General features: G+C 66.0%; 2 protein-coding genes across 8 annotated transcripts; one reads left to right on the top strand and one right to left on the bottom strand.

The window, feature by feature from the left end:
- Window positions 1–301: 301 nt before the first annotated feature.
- PRSS56 (serine protease 56) lies at window positions 302–7,818 on the bottom strand. 7 transcript variants are annotated; one of them, XM_069792511.1, is made up of 18 exons: window positions 7,422–7,818; window positions 6,419–6,580; window positions 5,502–5,699; window positions 4,908–4,961; window positions 4,372–4,561; window positions 4,156–4,264; window positions 3,916–4,075; window positions 3,590–3,732; window positions 3,294–3,453; window positions 2,991–3,179; window positions 2,722–2,883; window positions 2,511–2,574; window positions 2,333–2,422; window positions 2,077–2,239; window positions 1,552–1,699; window positions 1,339–1,419; window positions 942–1,048; window positions 302–818 (listed from the first exon to the last, which is right to left on the bottom strand). In XM_069792511.1, exons 1-18 carry the CDS (start codon window positions 7,810–7,812, stop codon window positions 645–647), a joined length of 2,745 nt encoding a protein of 914 aa, XP_069648612.1. In that variant the 5' UTR covers window positions 7,813–7,818; the 3' UTR covers window positions 302–644. The 7 variants fall into 7 exon arrangements, with proteins under 7 accessions (XP_069648612.1, XP_069648609.1, XP_069648610.1 ...); XM_069792508.1 differs by having other exon boundaries at window positions 2,511–2,883; XM_069792509.1 differs by having other exon boundaries at window positions 1,552–1,696; window positions 2,511–2,883.
- A 2,437-nt stretch (window positions 7,819–10,255) lies between these two features.
- SLC12A9 (solute carrier family 12 member 9) lies at window positions 10,256–19,955 on the top strand. Its single transcript, XM_069792507.1, has 13 exons — window positions 10,256–10,511; window positions 12,937–13,071; window positions 13,245–13,382; window positions 13,611–13,910; window positions 14,135–14,242; window positions 14,354–14,465; window positions 14,576–14,733; window positions 14,981–15,063; window positions 15,422–15,546; window positions 16,880–17,072; window positions 17,245–17,419; window positions 18,259–18,405; window positions 18,853–19,955. Exons 1-13 carry the CDS (start codon window positions 10,322–10,324, stop codon window positions 19,692–19,694), a joined length of 2,706 nt encoding a protein of 901 aa, XP_069648608.1. The 5' UTR covers window positions 10,256–10,321; the 3' UTR covers window positions 19,695–19,955.
- The last annotated feature ends 4,504 nt before the right edge of the window (window positions 19,956–24,459 follow it).

Here is a 24,459-nt window from a genome sequence, read left to right as displayed (position 1 = left end):
CACACTTGGCCCCGCCAGCAGGAGGTTTCATGTGGATCCCCAATGGGATAACACCAAGGGTGGGCACCGGTGCTGTGCTATAGGTGCTGTGGTGGGCAGGAGCAGGGGCTAGGGAGTCTGTGCCAGGCTGGGCACAGCACCGGTGCCAGGGGCAGGAACTGAGGCTGGGGACATCTCTTTGGGGTACAGGGGAATGGGAAGGGGGATGCGATGGGATGTCATATCCCCCATGGAAAGTTCCCCCTTTGGTGCCCACCTCACCGGCACCACACAGCACAGCACTCACTTCACACTCACCAGCTACCGGAAAATAGAGCCCTTTATTGAAAAATAAACCTTTCTCTGTACAAATAAATAACAGCCTGAGTGCCTCTAGGGAAAATGGGGTGGGGGTGGGCTTGCCAATGTGGGGGTCCCTGGGGAGAGGAAGGCTGTGATCCCAGGCTGAGATGCTTCAGATGCCCCCTGGCACCCCATTGCCCTGGGGAGGTCGGGCAGTGCTGGTGGGAAGAGGGAAACTGAGGCACAATGGCGACAAAAGGGTGGAAGAGCCTGAGCCAGGGAGGGGGCTGCGTTTGAATGACATGAGGGACCCCTGCCCCCGTGCCCTGTCCCCATACTGGCATGGTGCACCAGGGGCACCATTAGGTTTTCAGCGCCTCGAGTGCCAGAGCGACGAGGCCGGGCATGCTGCGGGCCAGTGAGTCGCTCTCCAGCCCCACGAGGCCAGTGAAGGCCGTGGGGCGGCCCCCCACCGTGGCCCGCACCTGCGCCCGGTACAGCCCCTTGGCGTTTTTGGAGCCCAAGTCCACCAGGATCTGCGGGGAGACAACAACACTGTGAGTCCCAAGGGAGGCAGGGGCACAGTGGGATGGGCTGGGGGGGTGGCACCACCTGGCTGCCAGGGTAGGGGGCTCAGAGTAGCTGGATGGCGCACTCACCTCCTGGAAGGTCATGGCCAGGTCTGGCTCGGGCACCCGCAGCACCCAGGCGTAGAGCTCCCACACCGCACCCACTCGCACCACCGACTCGTTGAGGCCAGGGCAGGCTGCAACCCAGGGGACAGGCAGGAGAGAGATGGAGGGAGGACATCAGGGGTGCGCTGAGGTGCGGGACGAGTCACGGGGGCACCATGCTGCTGCCCGCCCTGGGGAGGACCACCCATGCTCTGGGGATGCCGGGGGAGCAGGGGCAGAGGGTCCCTGTGGAGGGGGGTATGGCCGAGGGCTGTACCACCGACGTGGAACAACCAGCCCTGGGACTGGGGTGCAAAGCTGAGGCCGGTCTTGCCACCATCCCCGTGGTGGCAATGGCATCCTGCAGCGGCCGGGGGCTTACCTCTGCCTGCGCCTGCCTCCTCCTCCTCCACCTCCGGCAGCTCCGTGGGCACCAGCTCACGTTTCTCCCTTGGCACTGACCCTGCCACCCAGAGAGGTGTGAAAACCCTGGTGGGGACGTGGCCGGTGGGCGCTGCCCAGGCACGGAGCCAGCCAGCAGATGGACACCCCGCTGCCCTATCAGCCCCAGCCCCCCCAAGATCCCAGCGCTCACAGCTCGGCATTGGGGTCCCCGTCAGCTCTCCGGGTGCTATTTGCAGCTCCATGGCCTCAAGAGGGGTGCCAAGGTCCAGCTCCGCCCGCAGCTGGGCAAGGAAGGCTCTTCCTTGTCCCACCAGCTCCTCCACCACCTCCTCGCCCTGCTGAAGGGAAGGGGGAACAGGGTGGACAGTGGGGCACCTGTGGGCATGGGGAGGGGAACAGTGGCAGAGCGCAGGGCATGGCTGGGCTGGCATCGGATGGGGCACTGGGGACATGGGACATCTATGGCTGTGTTAGGTCAGATCCTAAGCTGTGGGGTCAGACCCATGGCTGGCACTGTACTGGTTGGACTGGGAGCACTGGTTTCTGCTGGGGAGGGTGACATGCCCCCTCTGTGGTGGCAGAGTGGGAGATGCACAGGGGATGATGGGCCCAAGGGATGTCAGGAGGGGACACAGGGGGATGCTGGGCTTTGGTCCCTGGTGGCACTGTCACCAGAGGGGCAGGGGGTCCCCCCAGCCCATCCCTTCCCAAATACCTGCAAGAAGAGCCACGTCTCCCCGGGGAGCTGCCCCTCATCCAGGGTGGGTGCCAGGGGGCTGCCCCCCACCATGGCCCTCAGCGCCTCCACCCAGTCCTGCAGCCGGGGCCCCACAGCCCTGAAGAGCCCTGCGAAGGGGGGTGGCTGCCCGGCCCCCCACCTGCAAGCACAGCAGGGCGAGCTCAGGCAGGTGCCCGGTGGCACCCATCCCCTGGGCAGTGCCACCCCATGCCCTGTTCACCCCTGGTGGCACCTGGATGGCCCTGGGCACCCCGGGGGGCCATGTCCACCTCCCTCCGCATGTGCCCTGGTTGCAGGAAGAGCAGGACTCCAGTGCTTTAGGCTGTCCCCAAAAAGCCACGTCAGTGCCCACGAGCGTCTTGCCCCCAAACCTTGTAGCCCCCTGTGCCCCATGGCCCACCATGCCTTACCTGGGGGGGGGTCTCTGGGGTCCTTCTGCTGTGGGGCTGGGCTGGCCCCCTGCCACAGCTGGGCCTGTGGGGACAAGAAGGGGACAGGAGGGACGAGAGGTAGGGGAGCCCCATGGGGGTGCCAGGGCAGGCTGCTGGTACCCCAGCCACCGGCATAGCGGGGACTGATGGGACCCCAAACGGGCACAGGGTGGCCCAGCCGGGAGGGTACCTGGGGCATCCCTGCGGACACGGGGTGGGAAGAGATGCCCATAGATCTTGCCCAGGAGCTGAGGCAGGGTGCGAGTGAGGAAGGAGAAGTCGAACTGGTTTCGGATGAAGTCCCCAGCCCGGCGCAGGAGATCCACCAAGGTCTGGGCGTAGGAGTGCAGCTCTGCGGGTGCAGTGGGAAAGCCATGGCCCCGGCAGTGCACCAGACCCACACCACCAGAAATGGGATCCCTACCTGCACCCTTGCCCCGGCACGACCCCCTGGCTCACCGCATCGTCTAGTCCTGGCGCGGCAGGTCTCTTCAGCCATGCGGGTGCAGGCGGCCCGGCCCTGGGGGGACTGACAGGACCCGGCATAGAAGGCACAGAGGCGGGCACGCTCCAGTGGCTGCCGCTCGGGGGGCAGCTGGGCCAGCGCCAGCAGGTCGAAGCAGCTCGGTTCCCGGCTGCCAGGGGCAGCTGCAAGGGCATCAGAACTGCCATGAGGTGCTGAACCCAGATGCGGGGCAATGTATCCCCACAGCACCCTGGGCATCTCCATCCCCCCCTCCCAATGCAGCTGGCGGCACTTACGGTCCATCTGGAGGCTGAGCCAGTCCACGAAGGCAGCGACACGGGTGTAGACGCCCGGTTTGCCCCGCTCACCACAGCCATCACCCCATGAGGTGATGCCATAGAGGATGAAGCGGTGCGAGGAGGGGTCCTGGCATGCCAGCGGGCCCCCCGAGTCACCCTAGGGGAGGATGCCTATGCATCAGTTAGAGCTGAGACCCTGACCGCACTGCTGGGCTGCCGTGCATGCCCAGCGCTGTGTGCCACAAGAGATTTTTGAGTTTTGGGTCTGGCAGCCCCCCAGCCCCAGGCGTTACCTGGCAGGAGTCGATGCCCCCAGACAAGTAACCGGCACAGAACATGGTGCTGGTGAGAAGGTCCCTGCCCAGGGCACCCTGGCACGTCTCCTGGCTGAGCAGGGGCACCCGTGCCTCCATCACCACATCGGCTGCTGGCCCCTCTGCTGGGCAAGGCACCCGTTATGGGGTCCCCTGTGTCTGGACACCCCTGTCTCTTTTGCATCCCCCTGCCCTGGCTTGGTGCATCGGCACTGGGCACCAGAGAGGCCACTGAGGGGGTGGCACCAGAGAGGCCACTGAGGGGGATGCCCCACAGATCCCACGGGTGTTGGGGTGGCACCTACCTTCATAGAGGGAGCCCCAGCCTGCGATGTAGCAGGTCGTGCCAGGGCTGGGCTCCGTAGGGCCGCTGGGAAGGCACACGGGGCTGACGGTGGGCGATGGGGCCAGCGTCACCGCCAGCTCCAGCAGCGCCAGGTCCCCATGAAACGTCTTGGGATTAAACTGGAAGGAGGTGGAAAGCTGTCAGTGGGGGGCCCTGGGGCATGCACAGGGAGGTCAGGGGGATGCCCACCTCCACTGACCTTGGGGTGAGGCAGGATGCGCCGGACGGGCACTGCTCGCTCGCCTGCACCCAGCTTGCCCAGCTCGTGGTCGCCCACCACCACTGTCCACGCCAGCTCATTCTGGTTCCTGGCGGGTTGGGGGGCAGCTAGTTACAGGGGTGACAGGGGTGCCACCCCATGCACCCCTCTGCAGGGACATCATCCCTAGTAGCATTACCATGCCCCCTGCCATACCCGGCAAAGCAGTGGGCCGCGGTGAGGACCCAGGAGCGTCCCACCAGCACCCCTCCGCACATCAGCTCCCCGTGGAGCCGCACCGACACCAGCCAGGGCCAGGCCCCCCGTGGGGCCACGCTGCCACCCATGATCCGTCCTCGGGGGGCTGTGGTGTTGGCTTGGGGTCCCCCACGGTGCCCGCAGCTCCCTGCGGGACAAAGCCGGGGTGAGAGGGGGGGTCTCGCAGCCCCGCTGCCGGGACACCCCCTATCCTGGGTGGGCATGGGGTGGATGGGCATGGCAGTGCTGGGATAACCGTGGTGGGCAGAGGGGGTGGCGGGCGACCCCCGGGGGGGGTCAGGCCACGCCAGGCGCGCTGTCAAGCCTCATTGTGCTCACGGAGGCGAGCGGGCGGCGGGCCGGGGGCACCCTGCGGCCCGGCAGCTGCCGACGCTAACCTCTGCCCCCCAGCCCAGCAGGCAGCCGGGGGGCTGGGGGAGCCCGCCGGCGTGGTGAGGGGGTGGCGTGGGCGCTTCAGGGCTGCCCCGGCTCACCTGGCATCGCCACTTCTGCTGGTGCATCAGGGTCCGGGGCTGCAGCGGCCATCCCTGCGGGGACAGGCTGTGATGGCATGTGGGGGCACCCCCCACGATGTCACCACCATGTCCCTGCTGTCCCCAATTCCCCCGGCTCCTCTCAGTGCCCCCTAGATCCCCGTCATCCTGAACAAGCACTCCTGTCCCACCCTAGGTGTCCTTGTCACCCCCAATGCCTCGCTGTCCCCAGTTGCTCCATCACCCCCCTTGCCCCTTTCCTCCATGCTCCCCTCTCCCACCCCAGATTCTCCATCACTCCCTGTCCTCCACAATCTGCTCCATTGGTGCCAATGCCTCCATCCCCCAAATCCCCACATCTCACACCAGATCCCTCCATCCCCCTCCATCTCCTCATCCCACCAGAGATCCCCCATCATCCTACTGTACCTCCACCTCCCCAGTCTCCCCACCCCATCCCAGCACCCCCTGTCACTCCCAATGCGCCATATCCCCTCCAGGCAATCCAAGGCATCCCCTCGGGGATGCCCCATTTGTTATTGTAGGGTCTCCCTTCTCTGGGAAGAGTCAGGGCCGATGCGGGTGCCCACTCACGGCACTCCTGGAGGCGATGGCGGCAGAGTCGGGCACTGAGCTGGGCGCAGGCATGCTGGGCCCCCTCAGGTGGGCACAGGCGCTGGTAGGGGGCACAGGCCTGACTCAGTGCCCAGTTGCGCTGGGGCAGCTCGGGCAGCGCCTGGGCATCCAGCAGGGCCTGGCAGCTGGGTGGCACGGCGGGGGGCACGGCCAGCGCTGCAGGGACAACAGGGCTGTGGGCATCCCCACGTCCTTCCTGCCCACCTCTGCCGAGGCCACCGCGGGATCCACTTTGGGGCAGGTGGGAAGGGGGCATGATGGGGCTGCGGTGTTGGCGTGTCTTGGTAGGGCCTCCTGGGTGTTGGGATATGTTTTGGGGGGGGATCTCTGAGAAGGAGACAAGGCAATGCTTTGGGTAGGGCTCCAGGTGATGTTTGGGTAGGATCTAGAGAGGATGGGGAACTGCTTGGTAGGGTCTCTGGGTGGTGTTTTGGTAGGGTCTCTAGCAGTTAGGGATATGTTTTGGGAGTCTGGGTGCTGTTTTGGTAAAGCCTATAGGATAAAGCCTATAGGGGAGGGGGTACAGTTTTGGTAGGCTCTTGGGGTGTCATTTTGGTAGGGTTCCTAGGGGATGGGGTGGTGCTTTGATAGGGACCCAAAGCAATATTTGGGTAGGGTGTCCAGGCACGGGTCTGTGTTTGGGTAGGGTCTCCCGGGCATGGGGTGGTATTTGGATAGGAACCCCAGGCAGCGTTTGGGTAGGGTCTCCCGGGCATGGGGTGGTATTTGGATAGGAACCCCAGGCAGCGTTTGGGTAGGGACCCTGGGCAGTGTTTGGGTAAGCAACCTGGGCAGTGCTGGGTGGGCTCCCTGGGCTCTGTTTGGGCAGGGTCTCCTGGGGATGGGGCCATGGGAGTCAGGGGTCTGTGACTCACGTGGGCAGTAGCGGGTGAGGTTGGCACAGGGGGGGAAGAGGCAAGGGGCACAGAGCCCACAGGCACCCTGCTGCCGTTGCTGCTCAGCCAGCGCCCGCTCCAGCGCCAGCAGCGCACTCCTCAGCGCCGCCTCCAGCACCAGCGTCCCCCGGCTCGACAGCGCTGCCAGGCACACGCAGGGCACTCAGACCCCCGGTGCCCCCACCACTGCCTCCCACCACTGCCACGGGGTGCCCCCAGCCCAGCCGGTGCCCATGCCCCGATGTCTTCGTGGTGGGAGTCAGGCTGGGCATGACCTGTCACCTGTTGGCATTGCCTAGGTGCCTAGACAGGCATGACTGTCACCTCCCCGGTGGGGTTGGCACATGGGCACATGGTGTGGGGAGGGTGTTTGCCAGGGCCTGTGTGTGTCTGCTGCACGTGGAGACCCTGTGAAACACACACGTGCAAGCGTGGGCATGGAGCAGGGTGTAAGCCTGGGCAGGTGTGCCCCCGTGTGTCCCTGTGCATGCACCTCTGTGCCCGCGCCCTGGGAGCTCACTTGCGTGTGCCAGGGTCCGGGTGCCCGTGTCTGCATGTCCCTGCATGTGCCCATGTGTGTGCAGTCCTGCGCGTGCCCTGTATGTGCATCCCCACGTGTGCCCGTACCTGTGCACACCTGTACCCACCCACAGCCCCCCTGCTGCTGGCCATACGCTGGCAGAGGGTCCCCTGGGGCTGGCACAGGTACCCGGGGCAGGAGAGAGAGCTGGCGGCCGTGGGACATGAACTACACCGCTCCCCGCAACCCCTGTGGTCCCCTAGTGCCACAGGCAGCACTTGCCACCCGGTCCAGGCAGCACGGGCACGCCTCGGGGACCGGGGGTCTCTGCCAGTGACCCGGGCATCCTGCTCGCGCTTCCCCCCCTTCCTGAGAATGAACCCAGGAGTCCTGGCTCCTACAGCCGCCCCGTCCGCAGCCAAACCCTCCCGCAAAATGCCCCCGTCCCCTTGCTCCACTGACCTTGCAGGACACCGGCCGGCATGGGGTACAGCCCCTGGCCCAGGGGGGCCCCCCCCGCCAGCTGCAGCAGCGGCAGCAGCGGCAGCAGCACGGGGGGGACCAGGCAGACCCCGGGGAGAGCGCCCCGTGTTCTCTTCCCTCCTCGCTCCATCCCCGGGCGGGCAAAGGGGGGCAAGAGGGGGGAGCCCCCGAAATGCCCGAGGCGGGCGAGGAGGGATGGATATATACAGTGCCCCCCGGGCGGTGGGAGGAGAGAGGGGCCGGGGGAGCACAAACAGGCGAGTTCATTAATGTCGCGCCAAGATGCCAGCTCGGGGCGGGGGGCGCGGGGGGGGCGCAGCCGGGGCCTCAATGCCGCCTTTGTTCGACGGGGCCTCCGGGCGGGCAGCATCAGACGGGCGCTGCGCTTCGGCGCTGCCCGCGGCCCTTGATCATTTTCACGCCAAGCCCCGGCCGCGCCACCCTCCCTCCTGCGGGCCCCGGGCGGGGGGCGCGGGGGGGGTGGGGGGGGTGGACAGCGGGCGGGTGGGAACGCACCGACGGTTGCGGGGCGCGGGGGGCCCCGGGCCGGGCGTGGGAGACCCGCCGGGAGCTTCAAAGGCGGGCAGCGGGCCGGGAGCGGCCGGGTGGACATTGCGGGTGGGGAGGGGTGGGTTGGGGGGGGGGGTCTGGGGTGGGGGGGGCATGGGGCGGGGGGATCCCTCTCCCTGTGCCAGTCCAATTCTGGCTGAACGGGCCACCCCGTGTGCATCGGCTGCCCACCAGGGACACCCCCCGGTGCCCCCCCCCCCCGTGTCCACACTAAAGCCGTTTCTCGCCTGGGGTGCAGGAGGGAGGGACGCGCCGCTGGTGGGGTGGGAGGGCAGGTGGGGCCGGGGCACCGGCTGCCTTTCTTCCTTCTCGGCAGCAGCAGGCAGCGTGCCCGGGTCTGGGGGGGGGGCAGCTTTGGCCCCAGGGATTGGGGGGGTGGGGGCTACACTCTCCCACCCAGCTGGAGAGGGTTCCCCCCTGTGCCTGCAGCTCGGCTGGTTGTTGGCCCCACGCTTTTGGGGTGCCCAGGCCACCCTCCTGCCCCCACTGCCACCCTCCTGCGCCCACGGACCCGGCTTCAGCTCCTTTGGCCGGGCAGGATGCGGCCGCATCCCCATCACCTCTTTGGGGCACGGGGGGTGCCCGTGCCCCCCTCTCTGTCCCTGTTAGGGGGCAGGGGTGCCCGGGTCCCCGTGTGCATTCGGGGGGTGCCCGTGCCCCCCCTTCTGTGTTCCTGTTAGGGGGCAGGGGTTGGTCCCCGTGTCCAGCCCCTCTGTCCTTGTTAGGGGCAGGGGGTGCCCGTGTCCCCACATCCACTGGGGGACAGGGGGTGCCCACGCCCCCGTCTCTCTCCTCCTTAGGGGGTGCCCACGCCCCCGTCTCTGTCCCCATTCGGTGCAGGAGGTGCCCGTGTCCCCGTCCTCATTTAGGGGCCCGGGGGGTGCCCGTGCCGCCTCTCCCGTCCCCATTAGGGTCAGGGGCGCCTCCGTGCCCGCAGCCCCGGCCGTGCCGCGCTCTCCCCCCCGCCCCGGCCCTGATGGTGCCAGCGGGGCGCGGACAATGCCGCTTCAGTGGCACATCAAAGACGCGGAGCTGCCCGCGGCTGGCACGGCGACAGGCCCGCCGCAGATGAAAGCCCCGGCCCCGCCGGGCTCCCACCTCGGCCGCGGGGACACCGCGGGGGCACGCTGCGCCTCCGCCCCACGGGGGACGGCGGGGACGGGGACGGGGGGGGACGGGACACGGAGCCATCGCACCCCGGGAGAGCGGTCCCCGCGCTCCGTCCCCGTGTCCCCGCACGGATTCCCCCCCCCACTCGTGACACGGACTCGCGCCGCGGGGGGTCAACCGCTCGGCTGACCACAGCCGGCACCCACGCGGGTCCTCAAGGCCGGCGTGGGGTTCGCCCCCGGCCCCACCGTGCCCCCCCCCCCTCCCGTCCCGGCCCCCGGTGCCGGTGCCAACCCCATTAACCTAATTGGCGAGGCGTTCGGCCGCCCCGGGCGGCGGCGGCAGTGGGACCCCGGGGCCCGGGCAGATCCCAGCCCCGGCGGCGGGGATGGAGGGAGGGAGGGCGCCCCCGGGGGCCCCCGATTGTCCGGTAATTGGCGCGGGCAGCCGAGCCCGGCCGGCACCTGCGGGGGGGGGGGGGGGGGCGGCGCGGGGAGCGGGCACCGGGGAGGGGGCAGTACCGGGGTCCCCGGGGGCAGCTTGGGGGTGCGGGGGTCGGTATCGGGGCGCTGGCCGATGGGGGAGTGGGGTGCAGGGGACGCGTGGCGATGCAGGGGCGCGGAGGCCGGTTTTGGGGTGCCGGGAGGAGTGGGGCGAGTTCGGGGGGGGGGGGGAGGAGGGGAGTGGTCAGTGCCGGGTACCGGGAGTGGGGAGACCCTGGGAGGGCCGGGGGGATTCGGGGTATGGGGTGGCGCTGGGGCTGGGGTCACTATGGAGATGTTGAGGTGGGACACCTCTGCGGCTGGGGGGCGCGGTGGGGGGGAACCGCTATGGGGGCACATTTGGGGCCGGAGGCCGTGATAAGGGTGGGGTATGGGTGGGGGGCTGTGGGCGGGGCAAAAAGGGGGTGGGGCTACTCGACAAGCTGGGGCGGGGCCTAGGTGGTTGGGCTGTCCCGGGGGCGGGGCCTAACTGGGAGGGAAATGGGGCGTGGCCTACCCGGCGGGGGCGGGTCAGGAGGCGTATCCTACCCGGAGGGTCGTGGGCGTGGTCAGATGAGGGGGCGGGGTTGTGGGCGGGGCACGGCGGGTCGGGCCCGGGTCGGCGGGCGGGGCCGGCGGGGGCCGGGGCCGGGGCCGGGGCCAGGGCCGGGAGCGTTTCGGGACCGGCGGGGGCCGGGGCCGGGGCCGTGCCAGGCCATGGCGAGCTCGGAGCGGAGCGCGCTGCTCACGTACCGCCTGTGCGGCGGCTCCGGCGAGGAGGAGCGGGGCCGGGAGCGCGGCCGGGCCACCGCTGCCGCCGCCGCCCCCCGCAAGCTGCCCACCTTCCTGGGCGTCGTGGTGCCCACGCTGCTCTCCATGTTCAGCGTCGTCCTCTTCCTGCGCCTCGGTGAGTGCCGCCGCCCCCCGGGGCGCCTCCCCCCCCCCCCTTCCCGGCCGCGGCCCGGGGCCCCCCGACACTCACCAGCCCTGCCTGGTAGTCATCCCGGGGCCCCCTGTCCCCCCAGAGGCCTCCCCTGTCCCCCCGAGGCCTCCCTTGTCCGGAGCCCCCGTGGTCACCCCGAGCCCACCAGTCTGGAATCCCAGTGTCCTCCCTTTGCCCTCCCGGTGCTCCCCCCCAGCCTCCCAGTCTGACGTCCCGGTGGTCCCCCTGAGGTCCCCCAGTCTGGGTCCCCAGTGCCCTCTCCTGAGCCTCTCTGGTGTCCCAGTGCTCCCCGCTAGTGCTCATCTCATTGCCCCCAGTCTGGGGCCCCAGTGCTCTCTCCCAAGCACCCCAGTCTGGAGTCCCAGTGCCCTCTGAGTTCTCCCCCAGGCTAGGGTCCCAGTGCTGTGTGTCCCCTCCTGACCCCTCCAATCGGGGGCTGGGGCTCCAGGGCTCCTGCTGTACCTGCGGGATGGGAACCCAGTTAGGGACCTCAGTGCCCCCAGTAAGGGACTCCAGTCTGAAGCCCTACAGCCCTACCATCCCTGGGGCAGGACTCCTGTGCCTCCCTGGTGCCTTCCCTAAACGGGATTCCAGTGCCCTCGTGTCCCCTCATCCTCCAGTGCTGGGACCCCACTGCTCCCCAGGCATCCCCCAGTGCTGGGCTACAGCACCCCAGTACAGCACCCCAATTCTCTCCCAGATCCCACGTGATGTCCCAAGGACAGGACTCTGGTGTTCCCCATCAGGTGCCCAGCTGTGCACCACCCGCCCACCCCCACCCCCCCCATGCTGTTCAGAGGGCACAGATTGGGTCCCAGTCTGCTCCCAGTTTGGGTTATGAGTTTGTTACTGGGCAACCTGGGAGAATTAGGGGGGGCAGGCTGGGCATGGACTGGGGGAGGTGGCAGCCCTTTGCGGGGGGGAGAGATGCCCCAGTCTGCCTTGGGGCAGGCAGAGGCCCAGGGCAGGTGGTGTCTGCCCTGGTCCGGGAACAGGGAAGGCTTTTCCTCTTTCACTTTCCGCCCACAGAAAGCCCGGAGCGGGAGTTGGCTGTGTGCCTGGGGGGCCCGATAGGCCCTGGGGGTGCCTTGAGCCCTTTCCCCTCACTGGCGTCCTCCCGAGTTATGGACTGTGGACACAGCTATCCCCTGCCATCACTCACCCCCTTCCCGCTCCTCTGCTTGGGGTCCTCGCGCAGGCTCTGACCCCCCCCCCCCCAACCCCTACCCCACAGCAGGCACTGGGGTCCCCCCACTTGCCCCGGCCCCCTCCGCCCGGGGGTGTGTTACACCCGGGGGGGGGCCCGTGGGGCTGGAGGGGAAGTACGAGGCGGAGGGGGAGGGGAGCTGCCGGGAAGAGGAACCGTCCCACGGCAGGAGGGCCGTGGCTCCCCCTGGCAGCCCCCCACTTCCCTCATGCCTCAAACACCCCCCAGATCTCCAGGGTGAGCAGCCCCTCCTGCTTACTCCCCCACTGCTATTGGGGCACCCCTTTATTTCCCCCCTACACCCTCCACCCCTGCTTTTGACACTTGGGCACCCTCCAGCCTTCTAGGGATGACCGGGGGTGTCCCCAAACCCACCCTGTTGTCCCCAAGGGCTCCTTGCGATGCCCGTGCCCTGGCACTCCCCTCACTGCCCGCGGGCATGGCTGCGGCCTGGCTTGCGGCTGAGATAGGGCATCTCCCTGCAGCTGTGGGCAGCCCCTTCCTGCCCGCGATGCTGCCGACCTGGCTCGCCTCCCGTCACCCCAGGCAGGGCCGCGGGGGGCTCTGGGTGCCTTGTGCCAGGGCCGGGGGACAGGGCACAGGCACCAGGGAGCTGCGCCCTGGCTGGCAGGGATGCCCTGGGGCTGCTTTTGCTTCCTGCTTTGCTGCGGGCAAGCGGAACGGCAACGCAAACCCCGTGGGGAGTTTGCTCCTGGTGCCCGAGTTGGGGTGCAAGGCACACCCTGCCCGCTGAGGGTGGCAGCAGGGCACGGGGGTCCTGGCACCCCCCTGCAATGCCCCGGGGCCGGGTGGGCAGCAGAGCCCTTGCCCTGTTTGTTTGCTTTTTGGGTGCGCCCCTTGGAGCTGCCCGTGCCCAGGGTGTGCCTGGGCCTGATCCTTGCATGGCAGGAGGATGGAGATGCCCTGAGGTGGGGGGTACTGGCCGGGCTGGCCCCGGGTGCTGCTGCGGATGGGAGGTGGCAGCACCCCGGGGTGGGGACATCCCCACCCTGGCAGGGAAGGGGGTGTCATGTCTGGAGGGAGCTGCGGGCACGGGGATGGGAGCAGCCCGCGTGCCTCAGTGGGGCGAGCTCTGGGCGCTGGCTGTGCCCAGGGACCCTGTCCTGGGAGTGGTCCTTGCCCAGCTAACGGGCACGCTGGCCTCTCCCCCGTCCTCGGCAGGGTTTGTGGTGGGCCATGCCGGGTTGTACCAAGCTCTGGCCATGTTCGCGGTGGCATACTTCATCATCGGCATGACGGTGCTGTCTGTGTGTGCCATTGCCACCAATGGGGCGCTGGATGCCGGCGGAGCCTACTGTATCCTTTGCTGTGGGTGCTGCCAGGGCAGGGCACCTGGGCCAAAATCGGGTCACCACCCAGCGGCCTTGGGGTGCCACGCTGGGGCTGGGACCCCCTTGGCCTGGGAGGGAGGGGTTGGGGGCACCTGATGGTAGTTTGGGCTGCTGATAACATCCCTTGACTCAAGCAAGATATGATCAGCCGTGCCCTGGGCCCGGAGTTTGGGGGCAGCATTGGGATCATGTTTTTCCTGGCCAACGTGTGTGGCAGTGCCCTCTACGTGCTGGGGCTGGTGGAGGCGGTGGTGGACAGCTTTGGGATCCCCCCTGGTGAGTACCCCTGTGTGTGGTGGCAGGGGACAGCGGGGTGTCCCTTACCCAAGCAGCCCTAGGGCCCTGACAGGTGTGCCAAGCACCGTGCCTGGCATAGCTGGCACGGCTCACCCAGGCTTCTGGCCGGTGAGTTGGTGCCTGTCATGCCTGGCACAACACTGGTGGCTCTCAGGTCCCAGTGACACCCCCTCCGAGCCCTGCTGATCCTGGCTTGTCTCTCTCCAGGGCAAAAAGCAGGCACAGGCGTCCACGTCCTGCCCCAGAGCTACTGGTACGAGCTGCTCTACGGTACCGTGCTGCTGGCCCTCTGCCTCCTCGTGTGCCTTGTGGGTGCCTCCATCTATGCCAAGGCCACCTTCCTCATCTTCCTCATCGTCGCAGGCGTCCTGGGCACCATCCTTGTCAGCTTCTTCGCCACACGGCCCATCGGGGTGCCCATCCGCCTGCCCCACTTCAATGGCTCTGAGACGGAGAATGGCTCCTTCACGGGCTTCTCCCTCACCACCCTGCGAGAAAATCTGGGGGGTGAGGAGAAGCTCTCCCCACCCTGCCTGCTGTACCCACTGTGGGACAGGCACCTCCACGTCAGCAGGGGCTCGCTGGAGGGTGGGGGGAGCTTATGGGCATAAAGCAGGTGCCGTGGGGTGGTTTCTCCTGTGGTTTGTGTATGGGATGTTGAGGAGAGGGTATGTGGTAGAACTATGCTGCCCCAGGCAGCCCATCACAGCCCCTGCCTGTGTGTCCTGCAGGTGGGTACGGGGTGGACTACACCACCGGGCAGATGATGAGCTTCAGCTCTGTCTTCGCAGTGATGTTCAATGGCTGCACCGGCATCATGGCAGGCTCCAACATGTCAGGTACGGGCACGGGGTGCCAGGCTGGGTGGCACCAGGAGCAGGAGCTGAGGCTGGAGGAGAGCAGGGGATGCTGTACCTGTGGGTACTAATGCTGCCTGCTCCTTCCCACAGGGGACCTGAAGCGCCCAAGCTACTCCATCCCACGGGGCACCATCTCCGCTGTGCTCTTCACCTACCTCGTCTACAACCTGCTGGCTTTCCTCATGTGTGCCACCTGCAACAGGTACGGCCACCCGTCCCCTTGCCAGGCCCATCGGTGCCAGGGTGTGCCCAGTGCCAGGGCATGCTGGCCTGAGCCGAGGCAGGTGCCAGTGTGTCTGTGTCCCTCTCCAGGACTCTCCTGCAGAAGGACTACGGCTTCTTGCGTGACATCAGTATCTTCCCACCTCTGGTCACCGTGGGCATCTATGCTGCCACCCTCTCCGCAGCCATGAGCAACCTCATCGGGGCATCCCGCATCCTGTACGCTCTGGCCCGGGATGATCTCTTTGGTGAGTGCCTGGAGCACACTGGTACCCACCAGAGATGACCCGGCAGGTTGTCCCTGCCAGGGACCAGCCCTGGCAGCAGGGAACCCCCTTTCTGGTGTGGGAGTGATGCTTTGTGGGTTGGCGTGTGCCCATTTGGGTCACCTGTGCTAGGCCACCCACCAGGGTGGGTACAGGACTCCTGGCTGGTGGCTGAGCCTGTTGGTGCCCGCTGGGGTGCCCCAGCCCAACCTCCCCACTCTGCCTGCAGGCCGGGCGCTGGCGCTGGCCAAGAAGACATCTGCCAGCGGGAACCCAGTGATGGCAGTGATCCTCTCCTGGCTGGTGGTGCAGGTGAGTTTGCCAACAATGCTCCTTTCCCGGCCTCACCAGGTGAAGGTGGGTTGTCACTTGGGCTGGGCGTCGTGGAGCCTGGCACGTGTCCCTGCGCCTGGGAATCCCCCCCAGGCCCCCTGCCCCTAGTGTCCTGCTGCAGCTGTGCCCTTCCCTCCCTGAGCCCATAAATGAAGGATAAATCACAGCAAGGGGCAGGGATTCCTCCCCATGTGGCACTACCCATACCCTTTCCTGGCATGCTGCTGTGGCATGCCCCAAGCTCGGCAAGGATGGCTCGGGCATGTGGCAGGGGTACCATCCCAGGAGGTGCATTGATCCTGTGCCTGCCCCCCCCCCCCCCCCATGCTCTCTGCAGCTGGTGCTTTTCTCTGGGAAGCTCAACACCATCGCGGGGGTCGTGACCACCTTCTTCCTCCTGGTTTATGCCACTGTCAACCTGGCCTGCCTGGCACTGGAGTGGGCATCGGCCCCCAACTTCAGGTACCCGCTGGCACAGGGGAGGGAGCTTGTGCCAAGATGCTGGGCAGGCACCTGTCTGTCCGTCTATCTGTGGTTTTCCTGCCATCCCTGTGCCTGCTGCACCTTGGTGGGGCAGAGATGCTGAGCACCCCTCTCCTGAGCATTACTGGGGGCAGAGATGCCCCATCCCTGGGGAGGGAGAATGGGACAGGTCCCAGTGTGGCAGCACTGGCTTGGCACAGTCCCCATGCCCTGGCACCCCTTTGCTGAGTGGGTACAGATAAATCCAGCACCACTGGGTACTACCCACCTCCTCCCCTTAGGCTTTCCAAAGGTAATTTATAGCCTGTGCCCAGCCGGCATCCCCCGGGCAGCTTGCCAAGCAGTGATGGAGCCCACTTTCCATTAGCACTAATTAAACTAACAGAGAAAGGGGAGGGAGGGAGGGGGATCCTGGGTGGGAGAAGGAGAAAAGATCTTCCGGGAAGGAGGAGTGTGCGTGGCAGGCAGCCCCAGCCTGGGGCGCAGGGCGTGGGGTACCCTGGTGCAGGGCTGGCCTGGCAGGGCTGCCCAAATCTGGGCAGGAGAGGGCGTGGCAGGGTGGCTGGGGGGAGCCTGATCTCCCTCCTGGGTGATGCATGCTGCCCTCGGTGCAGGGTACTGTGACTCCAAAGCAGGGAGGGTCCCCCAGGTGGGACAGAGGTGGTGCCTGAGCAGGGCTGGGTGGCACTGCCTGGGGGTCTCCCAAAGTGTCCCATTCCCAAGGGAGGGCTGGTGTCTGTGCCAGACTGGGGCTTGGCCCCCTCCAGCTGCTCCCTTGGCTGGACATGGATGGGGCAGGATCGGTGCCTGGAGGGAGGCTGCTGGGGTGGGTGGTGACGGTCCCCTCGCCCACCCCACATCTGGTGCCTCCCCCTCCCCACACTGAGGTCTCCATCAAGCGCAGCAGAAAAGGATTTTAATTACCTTTCAGGAAAAACAACAATTAGAGAAAATAACAGCTTCTCGCCTCCCTGCACCAGGCTGAGTGGGCATGGCAGCTGTTAGCGCTGCCATGCGCTGCCCGGCACTATCTGGCCCCTGGGATGTGCCAGGGCAGCGCCAGCCCCATAAACATCATTATCCCTGTTTGCCAGGGGCTGGCAGCAAGGGGCTGCCCAGTGCCCTGGGAGGTACCGTCTCCCCTCTGTGCCCTCTCCCGCAGGCATCTGGGGTGCCCAACATGCCCTGTGCTGGCACAGTGGGGTTCACTGGGGGTGGCTGGTGTGGCATGGTGGTACAGCCCCCCTCACTATGCCCACCCCACAGCTGGCATGGGAACCACGCGGTAATGGGTGTCTCCTCCCTGCTCCAGGCCCACCTTCCGATACTTCACCTGGCACACATGCCTGCTGGGCATCGCGGGCTGCTGCGTCATGATGTTCCTCATCAGCCCCGTGTCAGCCTCGGCAAGTCTGGGCTTCCTCCTCGTCCTCCTCCTTGCCCTCCACTACCTCTCGCCCAGCAGCACCTGGGGCTACATCAGCCAGGCCCTCATCTTCCACCAGGTGAGCCCTGCCCTCCTCTGCTGTCCCTCTGTGGGGTGGAGAACCGGTGTCCCCAGGCTGATGTCCCCGTAGCAGCTCCATCCTGGGTGGTGTGTCCTCGGGGCTGGCATCCCCATGGGGTGGTTTTTTGGAAGAAGGAGGGTTCCTGACCTGCAGCCCTCCCTCCCTCCAGGTGAGGAAGTACCTGCTGATGCTGGATGTGCGGAAAGACCACGTCAAGTTCTGGCGCCCACAGATGCTGCTGATGGTGCAGAACCCACGGGGCAGCGCCCGCCTCATTGACTTCGTCAATGACCTCAAGAAGAGCGGCCTCTATGTCCTGGGCCACGTTGAGCTGCAGGACTTGGGTGAGGGTCTGCACTGTCCCTGGCGCTGGTGGCCTCTGCCCCTCGCTGTCGTGCCAGGGGCATCCCAGAGTCCTTGGGGTGATGCTGCCGCCCAGCTCCTGGGTGGGCACAGCAGGGGAATGTCAGCATTTTGGGCACACGTGTGGCACCTTGGGCTTGGATTGGTATGGGGGACATAGGTGGCTTGTGTCTGTCCCACACCTCCTGTGCACACACACTTGCACGTGTGCTGCAAACTTGCACATGTGTGTGCTCATGTATTCATCCCTGTGTGTGCACGTGGGGGTCCTGTATGTGTCGGTGCTGGTGTGCACACTTGACACGTGCCACCCAGGCTCCTCTGAGCCCCTGTGCAGCATGGTTCTGTTGCACAGGTCAGTGCCTGCGCACACCCGGCACGTGTGTGGGTGCACACTCGGCACATCCTTGCACATGTGTGTGCCTGTGTTCATCTGCACCTCGTGCCTGCTGCTGTGCGTCTTGTGCTTCAGGCGTGTTTGCACCCTGACGTGTGTTGGCTTGCACACATGTGTTCCCTGGCACATGCCGTGGCCATCCCCATCCCCACCCCAGCGGATGCACGGGCTCTGCTCCCCCCTCCGCCGTTGCCTTGGTGACTAATGGCCTGAAATTGGGGAGAGGGGATGGGGCTGCCTGGGTATTTTTTATATATTTATGTATGATTTCATATCTCTGGCTGGAAGCACCTGCTTCCACCCTCCCTGGGGTGGGCACAGGGGTTGGCACTGATTTTGCAGGAGGGGTGCTGCGGGGACAGCGGGGTGATCCCCCGGTACAGAGTACCGGACGCCCTGATGCTATTCTTGCTCTCCATCCAGACGCGCTGCCCTCGGACCCACTGCAGCCCCAGCAGGACTCATGGCTGAGCTTGGTGGACAAGCTGAACGTCAAGGCCTTCATCAGCCTCACCCTTGCGCCCTCGGTGCGGCACGGTGTCCGGCAGCTCCTCTTCACCTCTGGCCTTGGTGAGTGGTGCCCAGGCTGGGCACGGGTGAGGGTCCATCCTGCTGCCCCTGTGGGATGAGAAGTGCCAAGGGGTTTGGAGGCACCTGGATGGGCGATGCCAAAGCCAAGCTGGGGCTTGGAGGCATCTGGGGTGAACAATGCTGAAGCCATATTTGGGCTTGGAGGCATCTGTGTCTGCAGTGTTGAGGGGCTTGAAGACACCTGGATGGGCAATGCCAAGGGGGTTGGAAGCACTTGGTGTGGGCAGTGCCAAAGCCAGGCTGGAGCTTGGAGAGGTGTTGGGTGGGCGGTGCCAAAGCTGAGTTGGGTCTTGGCAGCATCTGGGTGCGTGATGCTGAGGGGTCTGGAATCACCAGGGTGAACAACGCCAAAGCCAAGCTGGGGCCAGGAGGGCTGGCGGGGCCCTCCACCTCTGCTCAGCCGGGCTGGCGCCGTCTCTCCACCAGGCGGGATGCGCCCCAACACCCTGGTGCTGGGCTTCTATGACGACGCGGCACCGCAGGACGGTCTAGCCCGGCACCCCGCCTTCACCAGCGCCCGCGAAGAGATCCCCCTGGGCTTCCCCCCTCTGCGGGCGCCCGCCGACCCCAAGCTGCTGTCAGCCCGGGAGTATGTAGGCATTGTGGCTGACGCCCTGAAGATGCTTCGCAACGTCCTGCTGGCCCGGCAGCTGGAGAGCCTGGACAAGGCCTGGGAGCTGCGGCGGGCTGCCAGCCCCCCGCCCGCCATCCACGTCTGGCCCGTCAACCTGCTGCGGCCCGACAGCGCCCGCTACGCCGACACCTGCAGCCTCTTCCTGCTGCAGATGGCCTGCGTTCTCAACATGGCGCGGGCCTGGCGCCGGGCCCGCCTGCGCCTCTTCCTCTGCGTGGAGGCGGGTGCCATGCCCCATGCCCAGGAGGAGAAGCTGCGCCAGCTCCTCAAAGACTTGCGCATCCAGGCCCAGATCCAGCTGGTGCCCTGGGACGCCGTCACCCGCCTGCACTGGCAAACCCGCCGGGGACCCCCGGGGGGACCGGCACCCACGGGCGAGGAGGAAGAGGAGGAAGGGGCCGTGAACTTCCCAGCCAATGCCACCCAAGTGTCAGATGAGTACGTCTGTGCCGCCAACAAACTCGTCCTGGAGCAGAGCCCCGCGCCGGCCGTGCGCTTCCTCTACCTGCCGCGGCCGCCGGCTGACACCAGCCTCTACCCGCTCTACCTGCACCAACTGGAGCTGCTCACCCGCGGGCTGGGCCCCACCGTGCTGGTGCACGGGGTGAGTGCCGTCACCAGCACCCAGCTCTAGGTCACCCCACCGGCTCCCGTCCCCCCCCCGGCTCCCTGCACCCTCCTTCGCCCAGTGCCTTTAGCAGCCCCACCCTGGGGCTGTCCCCAGCCCCGGTGTCCCCACCCTGGTGCACAGGGAAGGGTTGGTGCCCCACGCTGGGAGGTGGGTGCAAGGGGAGGGGGGTTGTTTTTTCTGGGGGGGGGTATCTCCTGCAGAGGATTAAAGCTGCCCTGGCGGGATCCAGGCACAACCCTGGTGCTGGCCAGGCAGCGCAGTGCATTCACGGTGCCTTTTCTTTGAGGGGGTGGGGGGGGGATAGCAGGGTCCCAGGGGGTGCCAAGCACTGGGAGCCCCTTGGCTGCACCCTACATCTCCCCTCCCTGTGCTTTCCCCGTCCTGCAGCCCCCACCCTCTCCTCCGCCAGCTCCTCCAGGCACCCAGCCAGCAGCGGGGATTGATTAAAGGCAGCCTCGACCTTGGTGCCCCAGCTCCCCGCCATCCTCCCTGCCTTTCATTAGGAAAAATTAAATGGGAAGGGGTGGGGGAGGGGAGCCCAGACGCCTGGGTTCCCTGTGTGAGGCTGGGTGGTGGGGGGGGGAGCAGCCGGGTGCTGGCGCTCGTGGCTGCAGGGTATGGTACCCCAGATCTTGTTCAGCACCCCCAGTGCTGCTGGGTGGGGGCACTGGATGCTTTAATCTGTAGGCCCCCCCCCCCACCAAGGTCTGAGTCCCTGGTCCTGGCAGGGAGGGGAGAAATTATTTGGGGGGGTGGGAGGGTGGCCTCACCCTGATACCTGCATCCCCTGGCTCTGGGACATGTCTCATGGGGTATTGCTGCCTCCCCTCACCCATCATGACCTGCACGGGGGAGCTGGTGTTGCCCCCTGCCCCCTCCTTATTGATTAGAGGAGGGCAGGAAATTGCCTGGGCGCTGGACGATAAATCCATTGGGTGCCTGGCAGGCGGGCAGCGTGCCCAGGCGCTGCCTGATGGATCGCTTCCTATTAACCCCAGCACGGGGGGGGGGCTGCTCTGGGTCAGGCTGGGCTCCAGTGGGGGGGACAATTGTGGCACTGCTGCCTGCACCCACTCTCGCCAACCCTGGCACTGCCAGCTGGCAGCTCCGCTTGGCCGGAGGGCTGCAAAAACCCAGGTGGCTGGGTGCTGTTGGGGGGAAGGAATGGGGGGGCCCCCCCCCTTGCTCCCCACATTTTGCAGTGGATTGTGCCCAAATCCCCACCCCAGCGCGTGGGCAGGGGGCTGGGGCTGGCTTTGCTCCCTGCTGTGGGAGGTGGGTGCCCCGGGGTGGGCACTGTGTGGCCCGCGGGGTTTATTTACAAACAGGCGGGAGCTGGCACAGGGCAGCCGGGCACCACTGGGACCCGGCGGCCTATAATGTTAATTATCACCACGTAATTAAAAGCCCATAAAAAGCCTCACACTTCATTAAATTAAAGCTTCCCCGCACTGTGCCAACGGGCTCTAGCAGAGTTAACCTTGGCCGTGCCAAGCACCAGCTCCACTGCAGCTGGGGGCCCACGACTGGGAGTATATGGGACCCAAGGCTGGGGGTGTACAGCCCCCCATGGCGTTGTAGGGGGGTTCAGCATTGCACATGCACGGGCACCCCCCAACACCATGCATCACCCCTGGGCCACATGTGCCTGGGCGCACACGGGGAGCGCACCCGGCTGGACACACGGTGTCACACGCACACGGGGATGCTGTCCCACTCGGAGATGCCCACATCACATGGACACGTGTGCCCATGCCACCCCTACAGACACACCATCACACACACTGGGACATGGGCAGGGGGCTGACACAGGTGCACACCCAGCTGTGCGCACACAGCGTGCATGGCTGCTGCAAAGGCAGCACCGCATGCCGGCACGGCAGCTCTGGCACACCGGCTCCGGCGCACAACACCCACGCAGCGCACACCTACACAAACAGCATTTCTTCCTCCCTCTAACATACAGACAGGCAGACAAACAGACACACACCCTGCATCTTCTCCAGGCTCCCACCCATCGCCGCAGGTGCCTGGAGAGGTGATAGGCTCCTTGGAGAGCAACCATCTGTGCCTGCCCCTCTGTGCCTCAGTTTCCCCATGGGCTGGGCTGGGGCAGGGGAAAGGGGTGCATGGGAGACCCCCAAACCCTCCTGGTGGCTGGGTGCCCTGGATCAGGGGTGCTGTGTCTGGGGGGATACAAAGGGGGAGGGGGGGCAGCACACAAGGAGGGGCACGTATGCACAGGGGGAGTGTGTGTGTATGCGTTAAGGGGGATATGCACGGACTAGGAATGTGCGTGTGCATGTGTGCACAGAAGGGGTTGCTGTGCTGAGGGGGTGTATATGTGCACAAGGGGCTGTGTACATGTTCACAAGGGGTGTCTATAGCTGCACATACATTGGGGTGTATATATACCCACTCCTAGATGCGACGCACTGATGTGCACACAGGGCTCAAGAAGGGGGGGGCAGGGGAGCACACACACCTGTGAACATAGGGTGTGCAAACTGGCACATGTGTGTGCCTAGTACCCCTGGGCACTGCTGCCAAGCAGGGCTGTGGGCAGGGGCCAGCCAGGGGGCTGTGGGGTGCAGGGGCTGGCCGGGAGGTTAGGGGGGCAGGTGCCGGCGGGTGCCTGTGCCCCAGCCCTGCGGGGGTGGGCAGCCAATGGAGCCTCGGCTATTTCTTGGAAATTTCGCAGCATTCATTTCAGTGCAAATAAAAGCTGTCATTGCCGGAGAAATGATACTGATCGGGGTCTGAAAAGACAGCAAATTACCCGCCTGAAAATGCACCGCTGGAAAAAAATGCATATTAAACACACAAAAAGGCACTTTGCCATCAGCCGCGCTTCCCCCGCCGCTCCAGAATAACCACACTTTACATAATTCTCCCTCTCCACCTCCGAATTAATTTCGCAGACAGAGGCAGAGGCAACCCTCTGACAATAGCAGAGGGGAGACGCGGCGGCGGCAGTGGGGGGGAGCAGGGCTGGGGGCTGCTGGGGAGGCACCTGGCTATGGGCCGGTGGCACAGTGGGTAATGGGATGCCAGGGTTGGAGTTGGGGGGGATCAAGAGGTTTGGGGGGGACTGAGGGGTTTGGGAGGGTTGGGTCCATGGGTTAGGATTGTGGATGTGTCCAGCTGTGGGGTAGAGTGCTCCTGTTCTTCCCCCCTTGGGTGCTGGGGATGGGGTCCTTTGGGGTCGGGTTTGTGAGGTGATGCCCACATCAGTGGACATGTCTTGGGCCAAGTGTTTCCTACAAGGGACAATCCCTCACCCCCTACCACTGGTGTGAGCCTGCTGTGTGCCCACCCCAAAGCCTGGCACCCTCCCTGGAGGCCGGCAGGCCCTGGTGGGGTGCACATACCGAGTGTGATGGGGACCCCTGTGCACCCCCCTGCCCTGCTCTCCTACCTGCAGTGCCAGGCACACGGGTGCGCCCAAAGGACACTGTGAGGCCATGCTGCCCACCCGGGTTGACACCCCCAAACTAGCACCCCTTTAAGAAACCCCTGGGAACCTGCCCCCCTGGGCACCATGCCTAGCACCCCAGCACTGCCGAGGGGGAGCAGCGGGTGTAGTGGGGGGTCCAGCAGCAATGGTGGGGCTGCTCGGCACTGAGGGGCTGGTGAAGGGGAGGGTGGGTGGAGTAGGTTGGCACCGCGCTGCTTTGCATTTTCAATGACAGACCCATGCCGGGTGCTCGGAAGAGTGGAAAAATCTTATTTGTCACCTGCTGGCGGTGCGCGGAGGCTCCCGCGCCGCGGCTAATCTCGGGGAAAATGAGGACGCCAGTGGGGTGGCCTGCGGGACGGGCAGCGCAGAATGGGACTGGTGAAGCGAGTGCTGTCCCGGGCCCTGCTCCGGGTCAGAGCCACGGGCCACAGCACAGGCAGGACCCCGGGGTCACACCAGCCTGGTGATGCCTGGATGTATTGGCACCGTGGCACAGATCCTGCCTGCTGGGGGTGTGTGGGCTGGGCAGCGCTCGTGGGCATCCTGGAGCAAATGCCCTGTGCCCTCAGCCCTGCCTGCAAAGGCACAACCTCTTTTGCTTCCATCCCAGCTTCAGGAGCAGCCGCCTGCCTCGCAGTGCCAGCTCCTCAGGTTGGCACTGCCTGCGCATCCTCTTGGAGCATTTTTTGGAGATTTTTGGGGGGGAGTCGGCACTTGGAAGTGGGTGCAGGCACTCCCATATCTGCACGTAGGTGCCCGTTCCATGCCTGCCGTACCCCTGCTTCTCAAGATGCCAACTCCCGTGGGACACCGCAGCGCTCTGCGGCCGGCTCAGATTTATCCATTATTTTATATCCACACGCCTTTAATTTTTACAGCCCTGTTGGAGCAATACCCAGGGCTGTTAATAATGCCAGCCCCCTCCCCCCCACCAAGTGCATCCATCATGCTCCCACCAAGGTGCCAAGCGGGTCTCGGGGCCGGGTAAGTGCAGGCATGGGGAGGCCGGTGCATGGCACCCAGCCCTGTGCCCAGCACCCAGCCCTGTGCCCCCACTCTCCAGCCAGCCACCCAGGTGAGCGGCAAGGTTGGGCACCCCGTGCCCACCCATGAAGCAGCCTGGGTCCGGGTACCCTTGCACCCACCCCGCTGGGGCTGGTGGTGCCTGGCTTCTTGGAGTGCCAATCTCTCTGGTGGGATTCACGGAGCCCCTGTGCCCTGGCATGTGCCCCAGGAAAGCTTTGCTGTAACACGTGGTGGGGTGTGTGAGCGTGCAGGGTACATGTGCCTGTAATGGGAGCTGGATGG

This window comes from Haliaeetus albicilla, chromosome 9 (genome assembly GCF_947461875.1).
Source record: "Haliaeetus albicilla chromosome 9, bHalAlb1.1, whole genome shotgun sequence".
NCBI classification, from domain to species: Eukaryota; Metazoa; Chordata; class Aves; order Accipitriformes; family Accipitridae; genus Haliaeetus; species Haliaeetus albicilla.
The sequence above is the reverse complement of the archived record's forward strand: the minus strand, read 5'-3'. Positions and strand labels throughout refer to the sequence as shown.

Coding starts and splice junctions, on each gene's coding strand:
- PRSS56 (XM_069792508.1), bottom strand. CDS start 7,812: ATGCTGCCCGCCCGGAGGCCCCGTCGAACAAAGGCGGCATTGAGGCCC. Junction 6,581..7,421: donor GCCGGCCGGTGTCCTGCAAG/GTCAGTGGAGCA, acceptor TGTGCCTGGCAG/CGCTGTCGAGCCGGGGGACG. Junction 2,240..2,332: donor GGGTGCCCAGGGCCATCCAG/GTGCCACCAGGG, acceptor CTGTGCTTGCAG/GTGGGGGGCCGGGCAGCCAC.
- SLC12A9 (XM_069792507.1), top strand. CDS start 10,322: ATGGCGAGCTCGGAGCGGAGCGCGCTGCTCACGTACCGCCTGTGCGGC. Junction 13,383..13,610: donor CAGCTTTGGGATCCCCCCTG/GTGAGTACCCCT, acceptor GTCTCTCTCCAG/GGCAAAAAGCAGGCACAGGC. Junction 17,073..17,244: donor AGGCCCTCATCTTCCACCAG/GTGAGCCCTGCC, acceptor CCCTCCCTCCAG/GTGAGGAAGTACCTGCTGAT.